The 24258-nt window shown below is 57.6% G+C and overlaps 1 protein-coding gene across 1 annotated transcript in view; it reads left to right on the top strand.

Annotated features, from left to right (window-relative positions):
- Positions 1-22648, top strand: part of ZC3H4 (zinc finger CCCH-type containing 4) — a 40155-nt gene extending 17507 nt beyond the window's left edge. Inside the window, exons 4-15 of the mRNA XM_070062052.2 lie at positions 61-171; positions 2644-2866; positions 5026-5177; positions 5646-5742; positions 5829-5968; positions 6384-6494; positions 8127-8238; positions 8666-8775; positions 13416-13780; positions 13958-14289; positions 18065-18316; positions 19242-22648. Of these exons, the coding sequence (XP_069918153.1) occupies positions 61-171; positions 2644-2866; positions 5026-5177; positions 5646-5742; positions 5829-5968; positions 6384-6494; positions 8127-8238; positions 8666-8775; positions 13416-13780; positions 13958-14289; positions 18065-18316; positions 19242-20764 (3528 nt within the window). The 3' untranslated portion in view covers positions 20765-22648. The remainder of the gene's footprint in view (positions 1-60; positions 172-2643; positions 2867-5025; positions 5178-5645; positions 5743-5828; positions 5969-6383; positions 6495-8126; positions 8239-8665; positions 8776-13415; positions 13781-13957; positions 14290-18064; positions 18317-19241) is intronic.
- Positions 22649-24258: the final 1610 nt, after the last annotated feature.

The raw sequence follows: 24258 nt of genomic DNA on the forward strand, positions 1-24258 counted from the left end.
TGTTTGTCTCGGGGCTGGCGGCCCAGCCGAGTCGCTGAATCCCTTTCCCTGTCGTTGCAGCGCCATGCTTCTTCCAGTGATGACTTCTCGGACTTCTCAGATGACTCGGATTTCAGCCCCAGCGAGAAGGGGCACCGCAAGTACCGGGAGTACAGCCCCCCGTATGCACCGGTGAGTGACGTGGGCTAGAGCTGGGGCCAGGACAGCCACCCTGCTGGGAGCTGGATCTGTGGGTTTGAATCCTGCACACAGGCACAGAATTGGAGGAGCTGGCATCTGAGCTCAGGCAGTTAGCTGTTCTGCCGAGGAGCTCAGTGTGTCTCAGGGAGAGGCCGGCGGGCTCCCATGAGCGCCCCCTGTTCCCCAGTGCAGACGTGACCTTTCGTGGAACACTGGCAAGAGAAGAAGATTGGGTGGTGGGAGGAAATTTTCTCACGTGTTGCAGAGTCAGAAGTTAAATACTTACCCTTGTGTCTCTCAGTGTCAAGTTTAACTTTTTTGTGCAGTTTCTATACCATCTTTTTTTCTCCCAGAAAATCTCGCAAGGAAAAAAGGCAACTTGGCTTCTTAGGTTCTGATAAGAAATGTCAAATGTGGTTAGTAGGTCTTTTTTTTTTTTTTTTAAAGATTTATTTATTTGAGAGGTAGAGTTACAGATAGTGAGAAAGAGAGAGAGGAAGGTCTTCCAGCGGGCACCATGGCTCACTTGGCTAATCCTCAGCCTATGGCACCGGCTTCCCAGGTTCTAGTCCCGGTTGGGGCATCGGGTTCTAGTCCTGGTTGCTCCTCTTCCAGTCCAGCTCTCTGCTGTGGCCCGGGAGGGCAACAGAGGATGGCCCAAGTGCTTGGGTCCCTGTACCTGCATGGGAGACTGGGAGGAAATACCCAGCTCCTGGCTTCAGATCAGCACAGTGCCGGCCGTGGCAGCCATTAGGGGAGTGAACCAACAGAAGGAAGACTTTTCTCTCTGTCTCTCTCACTGTCTATAACTCTCTCTCTGTCTAACTCTGCCCGGCAAAAAAAAAAAAAAAAAAAAAAAAAAGGAAGGTCTTTCATCCACTGATTCACTCCCCAAATGGCCACACCAGCCAGAGCTGAGCTGATCAGGAGCCAGGAGGCACTTGGACCAACTTCTGCTTTCCCAGGCCATAGCAGAGAGCTGCATCAGAAGAAGAGCAGCCGGGGCTAGAACCTGTGCCCATAGGGATGCCGGTGCCGCAGCAGAGGATCAACCTACTGAGCCACAGCCCTGGCCCCCGCTGGTGGCTCTTGAGGCTGCTAGCCCCTGTCCTGTGACTGAGCACTGCCCTCATCAGCAGTAGTTGTCATGGTCCAACCCCACAGCTGAGTGAGCTCCTGTGGAGGCTCAGACCCTAAGCCTGAGGGAGCAGGGAAGGCAAGGAACGCAGTGTGCTCCGCTGTGAACTAGAGCTTGAGGCATTTTGGGATCTGCTAAAGCACACATGTCTCTGTCCACATTTTGTTTTGTGCTGTTCTACAGTGAAGATGGGTGTGAAAAATTAACGGTCTTCCTTTGTTAGAGTGGCTTTAGAGCAGGCATTCCCACGTGTTTGGTGGCCTGCACCCTCGGGGCCGTGGTTGCAGTTGCGTGGTGTTACTTGTTGGGGCTCCGTCACGTGACTTGCATCAGGCTTCTGCAGTTGTTTGTGTTGAGTGGAATGGCTGGCGTAGGGATACACAGTGCAGGCTGCCGCCGCAGCGCTTCCCTGCCTCGGGCATCTGCTGGGCGGTGTCATCCCTCCTCCCCGGCAGCCAGCCATCTTGCTACTGTCTCCAGTTTGCCTGCTCCAGAATAGCATAGCTGGAGTCTCCCCATCCAAAGCCTCTTCACACTGGCTTCTTTCTCTTAGCCTTCAGCATGTTTGGCTCCTATCTTTGTGGCGTCATAGCTCATCTCTTTTCTTTGCAAACAGTCCTCCGTTTGCTGCATGTGCCATAGTGTTTTTATCCATTAATTTGCTGCTTGCTTCCATTTTGATATGTGTCACGCATCCAGCAGCTCTTGGCTCCAGCACACTTTGGGAAGCATCATGTGAGACTATGTAGTTGAGTCTGGCCCCAAGCAGGTTATTGAATTCTAAGACCCTAGGAAAAAAATTTTTAATAAAGATTTTATTTATTTACTTGAGAGGCATAGTTACAAAGAGAGGGAGAGACAGAGAGAGAAATCTTCCATCTGTTGGTTCACTCCCCCAATGGCTGCAACAGCTGGAGTTGGGCTGATCCAAAGCCAGGAGCTTCTTCCGGGTCTCCCATGTGGGTGCAGGGGCCCAAGCGCTTGGGCCATCTTCTACCACTTAACCTACTATACCACAGCGCTGGACCCCCGGGGGAAATTTTGACCAAGGAGCAGGCCTCCCGCCTATCAGACCCATTCCCTAAATGTATTTGCTCTTCATCCCTGGAAAATGCTCCCTTCTCTTACCCTCGGTTCATCAGGGAGTGTGGGGTGTGTCGTCCTTTCTGAAGAGGAGAAACACTCCAGTCCTTGGGGGAGAAGCTCCCTAAAGTGACTGGAGGCCGGGGATAGTAGAGAGCCAGACAGATGGAGTATCTTGGTGGTCCCAAGCCAGGTCTATGGGGCTGGCTCACCCTTCTCTCCTGGATCCCTTTGGGCCCCAGTCTCACCAGCAGTACCCTCCCTCGCACGCCACCCCTCTGCCGAAGAAGTCCTACTCCAAGATGGACAGCAAGGGCTACGGCCTGTACGAGGACTATGAGAACGAGCAGTACGGGGAGTACGAGGGGGACGAGGAGGAGGACACGGGCAAGGAGGACTACGACGACTTCACCAAAGAGCTCAACCAGTACCGGCGCGCCAAGGAGGGCGGCAGCCGGGGCCGAGGTGAGCCTCCTGCCCTGCCCCCGGGGCATCAGAGTGGCCACTGCACAGACCACAGCATCGGCCTCCCAGAGCCTCCTGTTCAGGGGGAGGGACAGGCAGGCTTTGTGGGTTGCAAGAGCATGCAGAGAGGGACTGGGAGCAGCACATGGTGATGCAGGGGCTGGGGTCAGGCATGTGAGAGACAGCGGGAGGAGGGTCCCAGGCTGGGCTGGGCGAGGCAGGGAGGAGGCCAGCATGGCCAAGGGCTGATTTTTTAAAATTCATTTCCTGGTTAGCTGTGGGGAAGAGATGGGACAGTTGCTCTCTTATCTGGAGTAGAGTAACACCCACTGTCTGCTCAGCTCCCGTCACCTGACAAGGTGTGTGACTTTAGCCCCTGGAACTGCCACACCTCTGAACCTTGACCTGCGGCTTGTGAAACTTGGTGGTGCTGGTGCTGGGGGGTGTGCGGTGAGCCCAGCATCCCAGCGGGAGGGGCTTCCAGAACCCTCCAGCCCAGAGGTGTTTAGTTTGCAGCAGTCCTTGGACAGCCCCGGGGGCCAGGCCCTCTGCTTTGGGGAGAGCCCAGACCAGTGCTGTCCAGTGAAAATAATGCAGGCTACACTGCTGGTTTACATTTTCAAGTTCCCACATAAAGAAATGATAAGAGGCTTGAGTGTTTGGTGCAGTGATCAAGACCCTGCCTCGGATGCCTGTATCCATATTGGAGTGCGTGGGTTCTAGTCCTGACTGCTGCTGCTGTTGCTTTTTTTTGTTTTTTTAAGATTTATGTGTTTGAAAGGCAGAAATAAAGAGAAGAAGGGAGAGAGGGAAAGGGGGTGGAGGGGGAGAGGGAGGGAGGGGAGAGAGATCTTCCATCTGCTGGTTCACTCCCCAAATGGCTGCAACGATCAAGGCTGGGACAGGCCAAAGCCAGAAGCCTGGAGTTTTTTCAGGGTCGCCCACATGGGTGCAGGGGTCCAAGGACTTAGACCATCTCCTGCTGCTTTCCCAGGTGCATTAGCAGAGAGCTGGATCAGAAGTGGAGCAGCCGGGTCTTGAACCAGTGCCCATAGGGGATGCCGGCACTGCAGGCAGAAGCTTAACCTTCTATGCCACAGCACCGGCCCCTGACTGCTTCTGATTTCAGCTTCCTACTAAAGTGCACCCTGGGAGGCAGGAGCGCAATGGCTCAAGTATTTGGATCCTGCCGCCCACTTGGGACACCTAGTTTGGGTTCTGGGCTCCTGGCTTTAGCTTGGCCCAACCCCGGATATTGTTGGAATTTGGAAAGTGAATTAGTGGATGGAAAATTTCTCTCTCCCTGCTTTTCAAGTTTAAAAAAAGTGAAAATAAACATTAATTTTTAACAAGTTATTTTATTAACCCACCTCAGAATTTTATTTCAACATAATCAAGACAAATGAGGTATCTCCTGTGTTCTGTCTCCCCTGGTCTTTTTTTTTTTTTTTTTTTTTTTGGACAGACAGAGTTAGACAGTGAGAGAGAGAGACAGAGTGAAAGGTCTTCCTTCCATTGGTTCACCACCCAAATAGCTACTATGGCCGGTGCACTGCGCTGATCCGAAGCCAGGAGCCAGGTGCTTCTCCTGGTCTCCCATGGGGTGCAGGGCCCAAGCACTTGGGCCATCCTCCACTGCACTCCTGGGCCACAGCAGAGAGCTGGGCAGGAAGAGGAGCAACCGGGACAGAACTGGCGTCCCGACCGGGACTAGAACCCGGAGTACCGGTGCCGCAGGCGGAGGCTTAGCCTAGTGAGCCGTGGCGCCGGCCTCCCCTGGTCTTTGAAGTCCACCGTCTGCTCTGCACTCGCAGCAGCTCTTGGTTTGGCCCAGCCACGTTCAGGTGTGCAGACAGATGGAGTATCTTGGTGGTCCCAAGCCAGGTCTATGGGGCCTGTGTCTGGTGGCTGCTGTGGTGGACGGTGTGGCCCTAAGTGAGCGAGTTCCCGTGAGGCAGAGTGGTGAATGCCATAGCCACTGTGTGCCCAGAACACAGGATGAGAACCTCTTGGAGGGGACTGTCTGCCGGGGGCGGTTGGAAAGGCTTCGTGGAGGAGGAGGAGGAGGAGGAAGTGATGGGCTTCAGGGTGAAAGTGGGCTGCCCCTTCTCTTGTTGCTGGGATCGGATCCTTGCGGCTCACCGTGAGTTATCGTGCAGGCAGCCGAGGCCGTGGCAGGGGCTACAGGGGCCGAGGAAGCCGTGGCGGATCGCGAGGCCGAGGCATGTGCAGGGGCAGCCGAGGCCGGGGCAGGGGCTCTGTGGGAGACCATCCAGAGGATGAAGAGGACTTCTACGATGACGAGATGGAAGTAAGGTTTCTGCCGTCCTGCTGCGGGGAGGGGTGGCCGGTGGCTCTGCTGCGCGCGCCGTGGAAGGGGCCTCTGAGCCTAAGCGGGAGCACAGGTGGCCGTTGTGATGGGAAGGAAGTTCTGTGTTTGAGAGGGCAGGCTGTGAAAACGGCCCTGTCCCTAGGGGCAGGTTCAGGACTTTTTGGGGGAAAGACTTCCTGCCTTGACAGTCAGGCACCTAGCTCGACACCGCCCCACGCAAGCACACAAGATGCCCGTCTGCTTTGTGGCCACACTGTTGTCAGTGTGTGCAGACGCTGTGCACGCGCACTGTCCAAGATTTGCCCCACGGAGTGGACTTGAGCCACCCCCTGTTGAGGTGGTCCCAAGTCTGCTGGTCGTCTGGTCTTTAGAGGGGCAGAATGTGTAGGTAGGGACTGTGTGTTCCTCTGTTAAAACTTCTTGCCCTCTCTCCTGTGGATGGTCTAGTACGGAGAGAGCGAGGAGCCGCTGGGAGACGATGATTATGATGAGTACTCCAAGGAGCTGAACCAGTACCGCAGGTCCAAGGACAGCCGAGGCCGAGGTGGGCAGGGCCCTGGGGGGAGGTGCTCGTGGGGGTTGCGGTCTGGGGAAAGGGCAGCAGGCTGATACCCATCTGTCTCCCCGCAGGGTTAAGTCGAGGCCGTGGACGGGGTTCCCGCGGTCGAGGGAAGGGCATGGGCCGGGGCCGTGGACGAGGTGGCAGCCGAGGAGGGATGAACAAGGGCGGAATGAATGACGAGGACGACTTCTACGACGAGGACATGGGCGTGAGTCCACGCTTCCCTCTGAGCCCGCAGCTCTGCCCCTGCTCCCGTCAGTCTCCCTCAGGGACTGCTCAGTCGTCATCTCTCCTGGGGGTGTCCTGCTAGCGAGACCCTCTGTGTTTGAAGCCACAGCTTTAGCAGCACCTCCTGACGAGTCCCGCAGGCTCCAGGGGTTCTAGGTGACCCGTCTGGTTAACCCTGCCTCTTCCTTGGGGGAGGATTGCTCCTGCACACCTGTGTGGGACTCAGAGCCTCAGCTGCCAGCACTGCCCACCCCAGGGCCTCACCCTGCACGCAGCCTCTGGGTTGCGCCCCTGTGAGTGCTCCTCCCCTTCCCCTGCGGGCATTCACTCAGAGCCCGTCTCCACCTCCCTCCTCACGCGCCCCCCCCCCCCACACACCGCTGTGTTCCTAACAGGATGGTGGTGGCGGAAGCTACCGGAGGAGTGACCATGACAAGCCCCACCAGCAGTCCGATAAGAAAGGCAAAGTCATCTGCAAGTACTTCGTGGAAGGGCGGTGCACATGGGTGAGGAACCACTTAACATAGCTGGGTGCGGGGGACACGTGGCCTCCCGGGTTGTTGGGGAGGGAGGGCCTCGTTCTTGGGGGAACTCATGGGTGCTGAGTTTGTTGGGTTCCTGTGTGGGGTTGCCTCAAAGTCTACTTCCCTTCTCAGTGGGGAGGACTTAGAGCAAGAGAGCAAGGTGATGCGGGTGCATGTTTTTGGTTTTAGCAGGATCGTTTTTGTCTAAGATTTTCAACCAAACCATATGGCCTCAAATGTGCTGATGGAGGTTGATGGAGAAGGACATATTAAAGCCTCCAGACAGAAAAGGGACAGTCACACTGTCGTACTAGCCAGGGGTTTCAGAGCAGTCAGAGCCGACGGATGGACCAGTAATGACTGACGTGCTGAGTGTTTTTGTTTGTTTGTTTTTGAGATTTATTTATTTAAAGGCAGAGAGGGAGTTAGAGATGGAGAGAAAGATCTTCCATCTTCTGGTTCACTCTTCAAATGCCTGCAACAGCCAGGGCTGGGCCAGCTGAAGCCGGTAGCCAGGCACTCTATCCAGGTCTCCCACATGATTGCAGAGGCCCCAAGCATTCGAACCATCACTGCTGCCTTCCCAGGTGCATTAGTGGGAAGCTGGACTAGAGGTAGTGTAGCCAGTACTTAAACTCACATTGTCATATGGGATGCAGGCATTGCAAGCAGCAGCCTAACTCGCTGTGCCACAACACTGGCCCCAAGCCCAGAGTGCTGAAGGAAGCACGTAGAATTCAGTGTACGTTCACTGTTAAACGTAAGAGCAACAGGCAAGTATCAGCTATAACTCACCGACTCTGTAGAAAGTTGAAGGGGAACAGAGGACAGCGTCTGCTTTCTGTTTGCAGTGACTGAATGGGCCCTGTGAGGGCCGAGGAGGCGGTGGCCAGGGATTCCTCCCAGGGCTGCTGTTTGCCTTGTTCGCAGACAAGGAAAAGTGAACATCATCAGCTTCAACACACATGTGCTTATGTTCAGACAAGAGTCTAGGGGTGATGGCAGAAGAGGGTTGGTGCCAGGCTTGCTAGTCCCTGGAGCACCCTCATCCTGTAGCCTGTCCTCGTCCTGCTCCCTGTCATAGATTGATTAGGGATTCTGGCTTCTGTCCTCCTCGCTGCACAGTGGCCCCCACCCAAGGGCCAGGGGAAGAAAATGGGTGAGAGGATTTTTTAATTCCTGGAGTGTGCCCTCTGGAGTCTGGACCACGTCCGATTGGCTGGATTGGCAGTGGCGGCTGGGAGATGGAGAGTTTTTAGCTAAACACATTATTCCCAAACAAAACAGGGCTATGTTAGCAAGAAATGAGAGTCTGGATTACAAGCAGGTGAGCAGTAAAAACAAGCCAACAGTAGCTAAGAGAGGGGAGGGAGAGAAGAAAAGCAGAAGCAGGGTGGAGGGAGGGAGGGGCACGTGCGGTGTCCAGGAGCTGGCACCTGCTCCGTGGTGGTGTCTGGACCTGCCCTTCCCGGGCCCGGCGTGCTTTCTCCAGGGGCAGTCGCTTCTGCCATGGGCCCCTCTGCCGGCAGTGACCGAGGCTGCTTCCCTTTGCACGCAGCAGTAGGCAAGGGTTCTCCGCACCACCGCCTAACCTTGCAAGGGCTTCTCTTCCAGGGCGACCACTGCAATTTTAGCCATGACATCGAACTACCAAAGAAGCGAGAGCTGTGCAAGTTCTACATCACGGGATTTTGCGCCAGAGCTGAGAACTGCCCCTACATGCACGATATCCTTTGGCAGCCATGGCTCAGCTCCGAGCGCGGCCGCGCTTGGTTCATCAACAGTAGGAGCGGCTGAGCTTCCTCGGGCCTGTTCTCCGTGCGCCTCAGTCCCCATGACCCCTCACTCCTGCCCTGTCATGACTAAACTGAGGCACGTGCCCTGCGTCCCCGCTTCATGTGCACACAGCTGGCCTGTCTCAGGTTTTTGTAGCTGGCTTTGTAAACTTGGCTTTTGACTTCCCCATTCCCAGTCCCCAAGGCTTGCGGGCAGGAGCACGATGTGCTCTGTGCAGGAGTCTCTGGACCTGGCTCCTAACTTGTTTGCTGCCCAACCTCCGGGCACCCCTTCCCTCGTCTCCAAGGCCAGGGCAGTTGGATTTTCCTGCGGGCGGGTTCTGTGAAATGCAACATTTGCCTTAATTTGCCGTGAACGGGACTTCCCGTGCAAGTTGTACCACACAACTGGGAACTGCATCAACGGCGACGACTGCATGTTCTCCCATGACCCTCTGACTGAGGAGACCCGAGAGCTGCTCGACAAGGTACCGGCAGGGGGACGGGCCGGCGGCGCGCCTTCCATTGCCTTGGCATTCGGGCTGCCCCCGGCCCCTGAGGACCAGGCCTCGCAGCTGGCTTGATCTGGAGCTGGGCCATTCTCAGGAGGAAGCAGGACTGCGATCCTCTCTGCAGAGAGTTGGGCTGGTCACATGGGTGTCTGTCGGCCGGCCAGAGCAGCTGTTGCCATTTTTGGTGTGTGTGTGATGGGGAATAGCTACCTAACGGGAAGGCCTGCGTGTCTCCACACGTACAGACGGCCAGTATGTCCACAGGAGAGGGGAGGGTTCTGTGTTGGGGGTGGGAAATGTTTCTTTCCAGCTCTTCAGGACCCCTCGTTAGGGAGGAGGTCTCAGGAGGGGCAACTCCCTTGGGTGAGGCATCACTGGACCCTCACCCTGTGTGTGTGGTTCTTGCTGAGGAGGGAGTCTGGCACCCTCATGCCTGTCCTGACTCCTGATCCCTCTGGACAGTGGGTCCTTTCCAGAGAAGCCTTCCTGCTGTCCGGTTGGCGATTCTTTAAGAATGAAGTGACACATCAGAATATCCCAGCTTCAGGAGTCCATCCTGAGAAATGGTGGCTGGGGCTCCTCATGAAGGTTTAGGGGTCCAGGGAGCCCTGTGCAGACATCTGTGGAAAAAGTACTCAATTTGGCCAGTCCCTTGAGGGGTTGACTACCCTGGGGTTATGTAGTCAGTCAGTAGCCGGAGTCTGAGTGACTTCCTGTGGAAGTAGGCACAGTGGCGAAACCAGTAGCAGCCCTTTTCACAGTTGAAGGATCAGATGAGGGCTGGTGCTGTGGCGCAGAGAGTTAGGCCTCTGCCTGCAGTGCTGGCAGCCCACATGAGCACCAGTTGGAGTCCCGGCTGCTCCACTTCCGATGCAGCTCCCTGCTGATGCGCCTGGGGAAGCAGCAGAGGATGGCCCAAGTGCTCGGGCCCCTGCACCCATGTGAGAGACCCAGAACTCTTGGCTCCTGCCTTCAGCCCGGCCCTGCCCTGGCTGTTACAGCCATTTGGAGAGTGAACCAGTGGATGGAAAATCTCTCCTTCCTATTTCTGCCTTTTAAATAAATAAGGGGCTGGCACTGTGGCATAGTGGGTAAAGCCGCCGTCTGAGGTGCTGACATCCTGTATGGGTGCTCATTCAAGTCCCAGCTGTTCCACCTTCAATCCAGCTCCCTGTTAATGGCCTGGGAAAGCAGAAGATGGCCCGAGTGCTAGGGCCCTTGCACCCACATGTGGGACCTGGAAGAATCTCCTGGCTCCTGGCTTTGAATCCACCCAGCTCCATCCATTATAGCCATTTGAAGAGTCAACAGGTGGATGGAAGATTTCTCTTTCTCTCTCTCTCTCTGTGACTCTGCCTTTCAAATAAATAACAACTCCCCCCCCCCCCCGGAAAAAACCCACAAACCTGGCTGAGCGCGCCCCCTGCTGGAGGCTCAGAGTTTGTGCTCTTCATTAGTGCTGTCCATAGACTCGCACCAAGCCCCTTGTTTCCTGATGGCCACTTTTTTTTTTAAAAATGAACATAAGGTTTTTTAAAAAGGAACATAAGGGTGATTCACAAACACACCTTTTTACTTGAAAGGCAACGTGACAGAGATCTGTCTGGTGGTTCACTCCCCAGATGCCCCCCACAGCTGGGACTGGGCCAAGCTGAAGCCAGGGGCCAGAAACCCCATCTGGGTCTCCCATGTGGGTGGCAGGAACTCAAATACTTGAGTCACCACCTGCTGCCTTCCATGGTGTGCGTTAGCAGAAAGAGGTCTTCCATCCCCTGGTCCACTCCCCAGACACCCGAAACAGCCTGGGCTGAGCCAGGTGAAAGCTGAGGGCCTAGAACTCCATTCTGTTGCCAGGTGTCTGGTGGGCCACCACCGTCATCTGCTGTTTTCCTGGGAACATTAGCAAGAAGCAGGCTAGGAAGCTGAGCCGCCAGGACTTGGCCTGGCGCTCTGATAGCGGACGCCCTCTACACCACATGGTGGCTCCCTCGAGGTTAATTTCCTAACGGTAGATATTATTTGGTCAGAAATATTTCAACAAGAAGCAAATAATGAAAAAACTAAGCTGTTTCATATTCCTTTTGTGTGCGTGTGCGTGTGCGGGGAGGTGGTCAGTCATTGGCGTCTGGTGCTCATTTCTGCTTCCAGCCTTTCTTGATTTGCACTGGCCACACCTGGCCACTGTTTAGGACTGCACAGCTTTGTGGACACTCCAGTTAGAAACCAAAGTGACATGGTTTAGTTTCTGGCTTTAGACATTTTAGGTTTATTTTTTTTATTTTTTTCTTTTTTTAAAGATTTATTTAAGGGGAGGGAGAAGCTATTGTAATCCATAAGCTGTACTTTGGAAATTATATTCATTCAATAAAAGTTTAAAAAAGATTTATTTATTTATTTGAAAGTCAGAGTTACACAGAGAAAGAAGAAAGAAGGAGAGGCAGAGAGATAGAGATCTTCCATCCACTGGTTCACTCCCCAAATGGCTGCAACTACTGGAGCTGCGCCGATCTAAAGCCAGGAGCCAGGAGCTAAGAGCCTCTTCTGGGTCTCCCATGTGGGTGCAGGGGCTCCATTACTTGAGCCATCACTGCTGCCTCCCAGGGTCTGCATCAGTAGGAAGCTGGAATCAGGAGCAGCGCCAGGTCTTGAATCCAGTTACTGGTTAGGGAATGCGATGTCTTAACCACCCTGTTAACAGCTGTTAGACCAAACGCCTGCTCCTCCAGAAACATGGTAAAGGCATCAGTGTCATCCCCTATGGAAAGTCAGATCTCAGTGTAGTTGAGAATGCAGGTTACCCAGGAAAACCATACCAGAATCAGGAGCAGAACGTGAGGCGCAGAGTAACCTCTTGGAAGGGACGCAAGACTTCATCGTCCAGAGACTGCAGCTTGGCCAGCCAAGCTGGGGCCTGCAGCTCCTGTCAGCCCTCGAGTCCCAGCGTCGGCCACTGAGGCCTGGGCCCCAGCTGAAGAGCCTGCTTTTTCTTTCCCCAGCCTTTCGCTTTGGTTTTATTTTCCTACTTCTTGGTGACGTTTCCATCTGTCTAAAATGGCAGTTTCCAGCTGTCCTCTCCAGGTGTGGGCGCTCACCTGCGGGTGAGGTTGGTGAGGACGTGGATGTGCGAGTAGGTGGCAGGCACACCAAGAAGCCCCGTCTGCCTCATCTGTTAGTGACCTTCCCCTCTGCTTGGGGTGGTGCCTGCGTGCATGCATGTTTGTTTTTCCCTGATGCACACACCTCCTGTGGCCTTGCACCAGCAGCCCTTCAGTCCCACGTCTGTTTTCCTGCAGCCAGGCTGACAGAGGCACAGCTGGTTCCAGTACAATTCTCCCTGCTCTGTGTTTAGTTCTGTGAGGTTGAGCCCCAGTCCTGGTACAGGAAACTCCCTCCCTCCCCTGCAGATCGTGGAGTGCCCCCTTATGTAAGTGCCCCCGGCAGCCCCAGCACCACCGATCTGTTTTCTCTCCCTGTGGTTTTGCCTTTTCAGGAATGTTGTGTAGATGGAGCTGTACAGCGAACAGTGAACAGTGTGTGTGTGTAGGGAGAGTTTTCACCTCTTCTGTTTGCTGCTGAGTAGACTGCTCTGTGTGGATGATCTGAATTGGTTTATCCAGTTACCAGTTGAAGGCCATTGGGTTGTTTCCAGTTTGAGGCAAAAACTTAGGATTTCTGAGCAGCTGCCTTGACCTTCTACGCTTGGCTTGGTAAACTTTGCCCACTGCCTCTGTACCTCTGCCCATGGCCATGGTGCCGGATGGCACTGGGCATTGGTCCTGGGGAGGGAGGTGTAGGACCAGCAGAGCAGCAGGGGAGCACAGGGGGAGGGTGGGGACTTTTCTCCCTTGAGTTTTCTGTGTCTGCGTATTGTGGGCTCAGCAGCAGCTCGGGATCAGAGGAACTGGGTAGGTCCTGACGCGAGTCCTCTGCAGGCTTGGTGGCATCTGCCATGGCCTTGTATGGTGGCCAAGTCCTGAGGCTTGAAACTAGGGAGGTGTGCGGGTCTGTGTGTGCTGGGCGGCAGCCCAACGTGGGCACTGCTGCGGGGCTTAGTGCAGGTGCACACAGGCTTCCTGGAGGGGAGGAAGGATGCTGTGAGCAGGGCCCCTGGTTCTCTCAGTTAATCACAGTTCGCTGGGCTCAGCCTGTCTGGATTCACACTGGCTTCCTCCTGTGTCAGAGCTGACAGTCTGAGGGGTGGGGTGGCCTCGAGGGGCTGATGTTGGGCTAAGAGCAACAGCTCTCCAGCTAAGGCTGGAGAGGGAGCCAGGCATTGTGGTTGAGAGTGGGGGCCGCAGGATGGGGGAGCATAGCCCACATGGAGGCCTGAGGTGGGGCTGCTTGGCGCTGGCGCCCCCCGCGGAGGTGAGAGCCAGGCGCCTGTGTGAGCTGTTTCCTGGCTGGGCCCGCAGAGGCCGTCGAGCTGTGTCTCGTGAAGATTTCTGTCGCAGAGAGGAGTCTCGGTCGTCGGCCGAGTGCTGTAAAGGCCTCGGGGCCCTCGTGCTTGCAGCTTTTTCCTCGGGAAATCCAGCTGTCAACGCTGGAGACGTCTGCTCCCACCTGCTGCTGCTGTGCCCTCACGGGGAGGTGACCCTGTCGTTCTCTCGGTCCTGCAGATGCTGGCTGACGACGCAGAGGCGGGCGCTGAGGATGAGAAGGAGGTTGAAGAGCTGAAGAAGCAGGGCATCAACCCCCTGCCCAAGCCGCCCCCTGGCGTGGGACTCCTGCCCACTCCCCCTCGGCCCCCTGGACCCCCGGCTCCCACCTCTCCCAACGGCAGGCCCATGCAGGGGGGCCCCCCACCGCCACCGCCACCCCCTCCCCCACCCCCTGGGCCCCCTCCGATGCCCATGCCGGTGCACGAGCCGCTGTCCCCGCAGCAGCTGCAGCAGCAGCAGGACATGTACAACAAGAAGATCCCCTCCTTGTTTGAGATCGTGGTGCGGCCCACGGGACAGCTGGCCGAGAAGCTGGGGGTGAGGTGAGTGCTGGGGCTGCAGGGAGCCTGGCGGGGCCGGTCCGGCCTGCCTCTGCAGCTGTTGGAGGCCTGGTGCAGGCCTGTGACCTTGGGTCCGGAAACCGTGCCCTCTCCTTGGAGGATGTGGCCCCGCCCTTCCTGTGCAGCTGCTCTCACAGGCACCGTTTCCTCCTCCTCTAGGTTCCCTGGACCTGGTGGACCCCCAGGGCCGATGGGCCCAGGGCCCAACATGGGACCTCCAGGGCCAATGGGGGGCCCCATGCACCCTGACATGCATCCGGATATGCACCCCGACATGCACCCTGACATGCACCCTGACATGCCGATGGGCCCTGGCATGAACCCTGGCCCACCCATGGGCCCCGGCGGCCCCCCGATGATGCCCTATGGTCCTGGAGACTCCCCGCATTCTGGAATGATGCCCCCCATTCCACCAGCCCAGAACTTCTATGAGAACTTCTACCAGCAGCAAGAGGGCATGGAGATGGAGCCAGGACTCATTGGGGACGCAGGTATGCAGGGCTCCGGGTTGGCTACCCAGGGCCACTTGGCTCAGGAGGGTGGGGTTTTTGTCTGTGGGGCAGGTGTCTGAAAGCAGGCACCTGAGTCCCGTCGTGTGCCCTCGGGTGGCTGAGTGTTCCAGTTACGCGGGAGGGCGTTCTGTTGATCAGCAGTATCACTTGGGGATTTTTCACACATTTTGCTCAGTGTGCCTAGAACCGGGAGTGGGATCCTGTTGGGAACAAGTCAGGTGCCCTGGCCGAAGCCACCTCCTTACAGACAGTTCTTGGCTGGTGCCAGTGTCCACCCTGTGACCCACGTTCTGTCCCATGCCTGGCCATTCTCCTTCCTTTTGTATTGTTGATGACTTGAATGTCAGATGCAGCACTGGAGAAAGCGTGTACGTTCTGGGGAGAGGGGATTTGAGGCCTGGCCAGCGGTCAGAGCAAGCGAGGAGCCACAGCCTCCATGGCAGCTGCCTCTCAGTGCGAGGGCAGCAGACAGGAGATTTGAAAGTAAATGAATGAGCTCATTTCAGCAGTGGCTGTTGTTAGAAGATGGGGTGAGGGGTGCCTTGGCAGGGGTGGTAAGCAAAGGCCTCTGGGAAGCAGGGTGTGGCTGAGAGGGAGGAAAGAGGCAGTGCAGGGCTCAGGGTTCATGTTGAGCACAGCCAGCTTGTCTGGGAGAAGCAGAGGTAGCTGCGTGGCCTGGAAAGGGGAGACGAAGGAGAGAAGTCCAGCATGCATCAGACTGCTGGGCAGCCGTGCAGGGTGGCCACACTGCTGTGAGGAATTGGGACTATGCTGGGGTGGCCAGTGATGGGGCCAGAGTGGAGTGAGGGGGCTCTGGAAAGCTGGGCTGCTCTGGAGTTGTCTTGGGCAGAAGTGAGCAGGCGACGGCCACGAGGCGGCCTTGAGTGGCCTGGGCAGGCTTGCAGGGAGGCAGGAGTGGCTCAAGGGTGCTGATGGGGGCAGAGCTCCCTGGTGCAGCCACACCTGCGGGGGTGCCCGGTGTCGGGGCAGCACTTCCTCCCTGGCCACTTGGAGCGTGGGCTCCTCAGAGCCCTTCCAGGGAGATGCAAAGCGGTAACCTAACGCTGCGCCACAGTGCTGCCCGCGCCCCCCCCCCCCCGAAGTTTTGAGAGGGTGATTGAGGGCCTCAGGGAGACCCCGGCAGAAGATGCAGATGCGAGGCTTTGGCGTCCAGAAGGGTTTGGAGCTGTGGCGCAGGTGTTGGAGGAAGGAGCAGGGGCTTCAGAGGGTAGGGAAGGCAGACCACAGGGAGTAAGGTGCTGGGGTTCCCTGGGCCCTCCCCTTAATAAACGTACCTCAGACGCGCGTGACAGAGTGCTGTGGGGGACGGACGCCAGAGCTGGTCAAGCTGTAGCAGCAAGTGTCTCTAACTTCCTTTTTTAAAAAAAATCAGAAATGACTCCCACACCATAAAAAGTGCCACTCTGAAGCTTGCAGGTAGTGGATTTTACTAGATTCATGCTTGTGCAGCTGTAGGCTCGGCTCCGTGACTGTTGCACGAGGGGTTCTTGACTGGTTTGGTCAGTGACCTCAGTTCCCATCAAGTTCCTGTAGCCAAGTTCAGGCGCTAGCAGAGGCGAACTTTGACTTGGTTGCTTCATATACTCTTCTCCTCTCCTCTCCTCTCCTCCCCTCCCCTCCCCTTCCCTCCCCTCCCCTCCCCTCCCCTCCCCTCCCCTCCCCTCTTTTCTTCTCTCTTCTCTTCTCTTCTCTTCTCTTCTCTTCTCTTCTCTTCTCTTCTCTTCTCTTCTCTCTCTCTCTCTCTCTCTTTCTCTTTCTCTTTCTCTCTTTCTTTCTCTCTCTCTCTCTCTCTCTCTTCCTTTCTTTGTCTCTTTCTTATTTGACAAATACTGTTAGACAGTGAAAGACAGAGACAGAGGGAAAGGTCTTCCTTCTGTTGGTTCACCCCCCAAATGGCTGCCACGGCACCGGCCCTCATGTAGTTTTCGAAGTGAAACACAGATCTGCTGATTTCTCAGCCTCCTGATCTAACGTAACGGACAGGGTAGTTTCAGGAGCTTGGAGGCCTGTGCTGTGCGCTGCAGGTGTCCCCGCCAGTGCAGAGTGCTCCCCGAGGCAGCCTGACGCCAGACTCACCGTCTTAGAGCTCCTTGGGTTTTGTTTTTTGGTTTGTTTGTTTTTGTTTCTCTTTTTAAGATGTATTTTACTTATTGGAAAGGCAGAGTTACAGAGTGGGAGGGAGAGAGAGATCTTCCATCCACTGGTTCACTCTCCAAATGGCCACAACAGCTGGGACTGGGCCAGGCCAGAGCCAGGAGCTTCATACAGGTCTCTGATGCGGCTGTGGAGACCCGAGAAGTTGGGCCATCCTCTCCTGGCTTCTCAGGCACATTAGCAGGGAACAGGATCGGGAGTGGAGCACTGGGACTTGGCTGGAACCCATATGGGATGGCAGCGTTACAGGCGGTGGCTTAGCCCGCTATGCCACGGTGCTGCTCCTCCCCCTTTTTATTGATGTATCTATGTATTTATGATGTATGTATTTACTTGAAAGTCAGAGTTACACAGAGAGGAGAGGCAGAGAGAGAGAGAGAGAGAGGGGTCTTCCATCTGCTGGTTCATTCCCCAGATGGCCACAATGGCCAGAGCTGTGCCGATCTGAAGCTAGGAGCCAGGAACTTTTTCCAGGTCTCCCACATGGGTGCAGGGGCCCAAGCACTTGGGCCATCGTCTACTGCTTTCCCAGGCCACAGCAGAGAGCTGGATCAGAAGTGGAGCAGCTGGGACTTGAACTGGCACCCATATGGATGCAGGCACTGCAGGTGGTGGCTTTACCTGCTACGCCACAGTGCTGGCCCCAACTCCTCCCCTTTTTTAAAAATTTATTTATTTTCTTTGAAAGAGAGAGAAAAAATCTTCTTCTACTGGTTTACCCCCAGATGACCACAGTGGTCAACACTGTGCCAGCCCAGAGCCAGGAACTTCATCCGGGTCTCCCATGTGGGTGGCAGGGGCCGAACACCTGGGCCTTCTTCACCTGCTTTTCCCAGGAAGGGTCGTGAAGGGGTGCGGACATCCCAGGCAGCAGCTGTACCCGCTGCGCCGCAGCGCTGGCCCCTAGTGGCTCCTTCAAGGAGTGCAGGCAGCCCCTTCGCCTTCAGCTAGCTCCCTTAGCTGCTGCGGGGAGAGCCCTGCCCAGTGCCACAGGAGTTACTGGAGTTCAGAGACTGAGGGAGGAGAGGAAGAATCAGGCAGGCGCCTCCGGGTGAGGTCAGGCCACAGTGACAATAGGTTCTTTCAGTGTGTTTTTCTCCTGGTTTTGGTTTACCGTGATTGAGCTCTTAGCACGGCTCCCTGTGAGATGCGTCGTGTTTCCTTACTGATTATTACAAAGAAACCATGACACTGCGGCAGGCAGTGAAACAGATGAGGAGCGTGTGATGGGGAAGCGAAAGCTGTGTCTCCTGAGTCTCCTTCCCAGAGGAGCCGCCTCTCTCTGCCCAAAGCCCCTCCTGGCATCTGGCACACACATGCCCAGCGTCCTGTCTGCGCCTCGTGAGCACTTGTGCCTGTCACATGTCACCTCCTTGGGGACCTCATGCCCCCGCTCCCAGGGTCGGGCTCTGCACAGGCACTGACCCGGGGTGGGGGTGGGGGGCAGGGCAGGACTGGCTGCATGTTCTCAGCTGGCATCTGCAGGGGTTGTCTTTTCCCGCTAGGGGCGGGGGGGTGGAGGTGGAGCTGGCGCCTCATGGCCTCCCCGACGTGAACCCTCGGTTCTTCCCTGCCGCAGAGGACTACGGGCACTACGAAGAGCTGCCGGGGGAGCCTGGGGAGCATCTCTTCCCCGAGCACCCTGTGGAGCCCGACAGCTTCTCTGAGGGAGGGCCCCCAGGCCGGCCGAAGCCGGGCGCCGGTGTCCCCGACTTCCTGCCCTCGGCCCAGAGGGCCCTGTACCTGAGGATCCAGCAGAAGCAGCAGGAGGAGGAGGAGAGAGCGAGGAGGCTGGCTGAGAGCAGCAAGCAGGACCGGGAGAATGAGGAAGGCAGGTGTCCTCCCAGGGGCAGGCGAGGGGGGACTCCCAGGCTGGCTTGCTGTCCAGGGCCAGGAAGCCAGGCTGGGCTGCTGCATGTCCCTGAGGATCCTGAAAGTCAGGGCTGCCCTGTGTCTGGACTCTGGGGAGACCCTGATCCCATTGGGGAGGGTGGTGGGCTAGTCCCTGGAGCAGACAGGAGCCAGCACCTTCCCGGGGGCCTTTAGGGGAGACCCTCACGGCCCCTTTCCCTAAGACCAGGCTCTCAGGAGCCAAGAGATAAAACACAGTCGCTGCAGGCAGCCTGTGATGACCAGGGGTCGGCGCGCAGCCCACCTGGAGGCTCCCGCACTGGGTGAGCGGAGGCCGCAGCCCCGGAGCCACTGGGCGCAGCAGAAGAGGGACACAGCAGGCGGCCCCTCCCTGGTGCCAGGAAGGTTCTCCCTGGGCCAGTGTCTGACCTGCCACGTGGCCCCACCTCTATACAGCTGGTGACTGCTGTTGCGCAGCGCCTGGTCTTCCCTGGGACACTGTAACCTTTTGAGGGGCCCGAGGGAAGCATCTGTGAGCCCCTTGCCCGGGGAGAGCCGTCAGCGCTGGCTGCTGCTGAGACCTGCAGAGGGGCCTGGAGCCCTGACAGTGTGGAGGGGCAGGGAAGTCCCCGCTCAGCCCTGCCCCTGCCTCCTGGGCCTGTGATGGGAGGAAAGCTCCCCTGTATGCCAGCCGTGACCCTCCTGGCCCTGTGCCCACTCGCCCCAGTGCCCTGGGTCTCCTTGGCTGCCACTGGGGGCGGGGGGAGTCTTGAGAGGGGCAAGGCCGAAGTTCTGAGAAGCGAGAGCAGAGGAGCCACATGCCCAGGGGGCTGCCGTGCGACCTGTGTGGGCGGGTATGGACGTGGTGGCCACTCAACCCCTGTCACACCTCTGCTCTTCCTCAGGTGACACCGGAAACTGGTACTCGAGTGACGAGGACGAAGGGGGGAGCAGCATGACCTCCATCCTCAAGACCCTCAGGCAGCAGACGTCCAGCCGCCCTCAGCCTGCGGTCGGGGAGCCGAGCGGCAGCGGGCTGGGGGGCCCGCGCCTCCAGAAGGGGCACCCCACAGGGGGCCGGCTGGCCGACCCCCGCCTCAGCCGGGACCCCAGGCTCAGCCGTCACGCCGAGGCTGCTGCAGGCTCCGGCCCGGGGGACACGGGGCCCTGCGACCCTCGACTTGCTCGCTCTCTGCCGGCCTCCAAGCCTGAGGGCAGCCTGCATTCCAGCCCCGCAGGCCCAAGCAGTTCCAAGGGGTCTGGGCCACCCCCCACAGAGGAAGAGGAAGGGGAGCGGGCACTGCGGGAGAAGGCTGTGACCATTCCCCTGGACCCCCTGCCGGGACACCCGCTGCGGGACCCTCGGTCGCAGCTGCAGCAGTTCAGCCACATCAAGAAAGACGTGACCCTGAGCCGGCCCAGCTTCGCCCGCACTGTGCTCTGGAACCCCGAGGACCTGATCCCTCTGCCTATCCCCAAGCAGGATGCGGTGCCCCCTGTGCCCGCTGCCCTGCAGTCCATGCCTGCCCTGGACCCCAGGCTGCACCGGTCCACCCCCACGGGCCCCCCCAATGCTCGGCAGCGCCCGGGTACCTCCACGGACCCCAGCACACCTGGCTCCAGCCTGCCCGACTTTGAACTCCTCTCTCGAATCCTCAAGACTGTCAACGCCACCGGCCCCTCCGCAGCCCCTGGCCCGAGCGACAAACCCAGCGACCCCCGGGTGCGGAAGGCCCCCACCGACCCTCGGCTGCAGAAACCAACAGACTCTGCGGCCTCTTCCCGGGCAGCCAAGCCTGGCCCCACCACCGACGCATCCTCCCCGGCCGCCAGCCCCAGCGGGGAGTCCTCTCCACCAGCCACAGCTCCCTATGACCCCCGTGTGCTGGCGGCCGGCGGTCTGGGTCAGGGCAGCAGCAGTGGGCAGAGCAGCGTGCTGAGCGGCATCAGCCTCTATGACCCGAGGACTCCCAACTCCGGTGGCAAAGCTGCGGAGCCAGCTGCCGACGCAGGCACCCAGTCCAAGGGCCCTGAGGGCAACGGCAAAAGTTCAGCCTCCAAGGCCAAGGAGCCTCCGTTCGTCCGCAAATCTGCCCTGGAGCAGCCAGAGACAGGGAAGGCCGGCGCCGACGGGGGCGCAGCCACAGCCACAGACAGATACAACAGTTACAACCGGCCCCGGCCCAAGGCGGCCGTGGCCCCCACAGCCACCACAGTCACCCCACCACCCGAGGGCACCGCGCCCCAGCCTGGGGTGCACAACCTGCCCGTGCCCACCCTCTTTGGGACCGTGAAACCAGCGGCCAAGACAGGCTCAGGAAGCCCGTTTGCAGGCAACAGCCCAGCCCGCGAGGGAGAGCAGGACGCAGGGTCCCTGAAAGACGTGTTCAAAGGCTTTGATCCCACTGCCTCCCCCTTTTGCCAGTAGTGTTGAGCCGGAGCCAGCATTCTCTCCACTCCACCCAATCCCAGAGTGATGGTCAAGGGCAGACCCTGCAGTTGGGAACCTGGGGGTGGAGGGTGGGTCTGGGTGACCTTTTTTTTTTGACTTTTCTTTTCCTCCCTTCCTTTTATTTTTTTTTTAAATAGTACTTCCTTTGAGACTTATAAATTGTATATAACCATCCTCCGTTCTGGTCAGTGCTGCAGGGTTCCTAGCCTCCCACCAAGAAAACCCACTTGTGTACGCGAACCATCCTGGGTCCCCAGGCCTGAGCCACCATCAGTGCTGTGCCAGGCCAGGCCTCCCTGGAGGTGGGGGCCTCGTCTGGTGGGTTTTCTGGGCAAAGCTTGAGACCCCCGCCACCCACGCAAGGGGACAGTGTCGTCCGAGAAGGCACTGAGGTCGCGCACCACTCCATGCTGTGGAGCAGTAGGAACTGGAAGCAAGACAGGCAGGACTGCGAGGAAGCAGGGTCAGAGAGCCCTCAGCACGCTGGACACAGTGCTCCCTGGCCCGTGCCTGGGGCCCTCTGCACCCTGTCCAGACCCACGCTCTGGAGCCCGCAGCAGGAGAACGCACGTGAGGGGCCCTCAGAGCGCATGTTTTCTGTCAGTATTACCCATCCTGACCTGTCCCATCCGTTTACTGCCCGCAGAGGGGTCTCCTGGACCTTGGCGGCCACAGCACCCTATGTGCCTCCTGGGACAACTCAAGGATCCGTTGTGTGGCCACTCGGTCAGGGTCCTGAGGGTGGAGCCCAGGGTGGCTCTTGGGCAAAGTGTTCCTGGCTCTGCTTCCTGGGCACCTTGGGAGGGCACAAGGTGTCGGTGTGCACGGGCTCAGGAGTGTGCCATGATGTTTCTCTGTGTGCACTCTTCCCAAAAAGGGGTCTGAGGAAAGGGCTGGAAGCTGCAGCCAGTGGGGGAGCGGGTGTACATTGGGCCCTCCCTTTCCAGGAGAGGGACCAGAACCCCTCTCGGGACACAGGAACCCAAGGCAGCAGTCTGTGGCGGGCTGTCCCTCCCCTCGTGCTGCCACCCTGCCGAGTGAGGTCCGTCCACGTAGCCGCAGAGGAAGCCATCCCCGTGGACGAGGCCTGGGAGACAGCTGAAGGGAGCTGGCGAGGCGCGAGTCCTTCATAAGTGCTAGGCGTCTCCTGACCCACTGGCTCTTCCCTGCTAGTGACGAGGAGACGCGGGCACCTCCCTAGGGAGGGGGGGTGAGCGAGGCTCCTGCACTGTACCCACCACCCGGCAGAGAGCAGAACCTGTGTGGTTCTGGAGCCAGAAGCTGGGGTGGAAAAGCCAGTGGGCTGTGATCGGGGCGGCTTGATCTGTCTGTTGTTTTGTTTTGTTTCATTTACAATCATCAGTGAGATTGGTCTTCAGCCACCGGTGCCGGCCGGGGCTGGGCTGCGGCTGTGGGTTTATGAGATAAGTGAGGATACACAGTGTGGCAGTGTTGGGTTTTTCCCCCTTCCTTTGAGATTTTTTTTTTTTTTTTTGTAAAAGAAAAATACTTTTTTAAAACCAAAATCTTTGGATGAAATAAGTAGAAGCTGGAACCCTCCTCGTGGAACGTTCAGCCTAACAACCTCACGGGACATGAATTACCCCCGAATTCTCCTTTGCCATCAGGCCGAGCTTTTAAAGAAAAATTGTTCTCTAACCAGGATTGTAACAAAAGTGTAAATAGTATTTCAGAGTTGAAGTTGCTGGTGCAAATATGTATATAACGTACTGTATTTTTACAATGGTCGTCGCATGACTGTCCCCCCTTTTTGTACTCCGTCTGTCTTCCATGTCACCTGCCTTTACTCCTGTGGTCTCCTAATCCGATAATTGTATTACTGCCATTAAAGGATGCAGTTATTTTAAAAAGCCGTGGGTCTCATCTCCCTGTGCTGTCCCCACCATCGCTGTGATTGGGGTGGGTGGGAGGAGTGGAACTCACCCCGGGTCCCCGAGTGCGCGAGCAGGACGGGGGCCCACTCGCCAGGCGGTGAGGAGCCTGCTCTCCACCCACAGGGGGCCATGTCTCTCGGGCCAGTCTTGGCCTCTGTTACGGCGGCCTGTGTGGTTTTCCATGGCTGCGGTACGCGTTCCCACAGAGGCGACACGGATTTGTTATCCTGTGGGTCTGGAAGTCAGAACTGGGTCAGTCTTAGTGAAAATCCAGTTGTTGCCAGGCATGCGGTTCCTTCTAGAGCAGCCTGGCAGCCTGCCCCTGGTGCAGTCAGAAACTCCCGGCATACTCCTTCGCACTGGCTGTCTTGGTGCCTGGCATCACCGTCATCTCATTGGAGCACTTGGTGTGGGCACTGAAGAGGCGTTGGCTCCTGGCAGCATGGCCTGCTGGCTGGGCTGGGGCCACGAGGGCTGGGCAGACAGGGCCTGGGAGTTGAGGCAGATGTGCCGGGGAGAGCCTTGCAGGCCTCGGAGGTCTGAGCAGAGCTTGTGTTAACAGTAGGGTAGTAGACCCAGAGAATAGAAGACAGGCCAGGGCGCCTGGTGGGACAGTGCGGGGGTGCAGGGGTGCTGCGGGCAGATGGATTTGACGTCCATCATGCAGAGGGCAGGGCTGAGATGTTTCCTTGCTGAGATGGGCATAGCGAGGACAGGGGCGTGGTCTGGTGAGGGCTGGGCCCCGGGCTGGGAGGTCTTTTTGTAGAGTTCATCGATCAAGCCACAGGAACAGAAGATGGCTCTCGGGATGTGCCGGGAACCCCAAGAAAGATCAGAAGCTGAGGGAGGACTGGCATTGGACATCGGCTGCTGAGGGAGGCCCTCCCCCTGCCAAGGAGGACGGGCACAAGTGCTCCCGGGTGGCACCTGATGGTCTACCGCCAGATAACTCCTGCATGGCCTTCATTGTGCATCCGACCAGCTGTCCGTCTGTCCACCCGTCCCTCACAGTCGCCGATGCAGTTCCGAGTAAGTTTTGGGCAGAGGGCCCCCTCCTTGGCCTGTGCATCATTTAACTGGAGGTCAGTATTTGCTCCTAGTTCCTTTCTTTGCAGGTGAGACTTCCGTACCGTGAAACATAACAGGTCTTGCATGTTCTGAGAGACCCAAACCCCTATCAAGAGAAACAGAACGTCTGCAGGCCCCTTCCTGGTCAAGACAGCTCTCCCCCTCCAGGGGCAAGCACGTTGGTTTTTCCCTCTTGTCGCTTTTGCACGGGGATCGGGACGGGGATCGGCAGTTGCGTGCTTCTGTTGCTGGGCCAGCGGATCGACCCGGGCTGTGTGCCCGCCCTGCCGCTGATGTGTGGGGCGATTGTGAATGAAACTGCTAGAAAGACCTGCAGCTGGGTCTCTGTGTGGCCGCAGATTTTTCCTCTAGGGTAGTACCTGGGTGGGGCTGTTTGGTCACGGGCAGGTGTAGGTTTAGTTTTGTAAACTGTCTTCCAGATCGGTCAGCATCTTCCAGATCCCTCCAGCAGCATGTTGGATTCAATTCATTCTCCTCCTTGCCAAC

Source organism: Oryctolagus cuniculus, chromosome 18 (genome assembly GCF_051225735.1).
Source record: "Oryctolagus cuniculus isolate XC-2025 breed Fujian yellow rabbit chromosome 18, ASM5122573v1, whole genome shotgun sequence".
Classification (NCBI taxonomy): Eukaryota; Metazoa; Chordata; class Mammalia; order Lagomorpha; family Leporidae; genus Oryctolagus; species Oryctolagus cuniculus.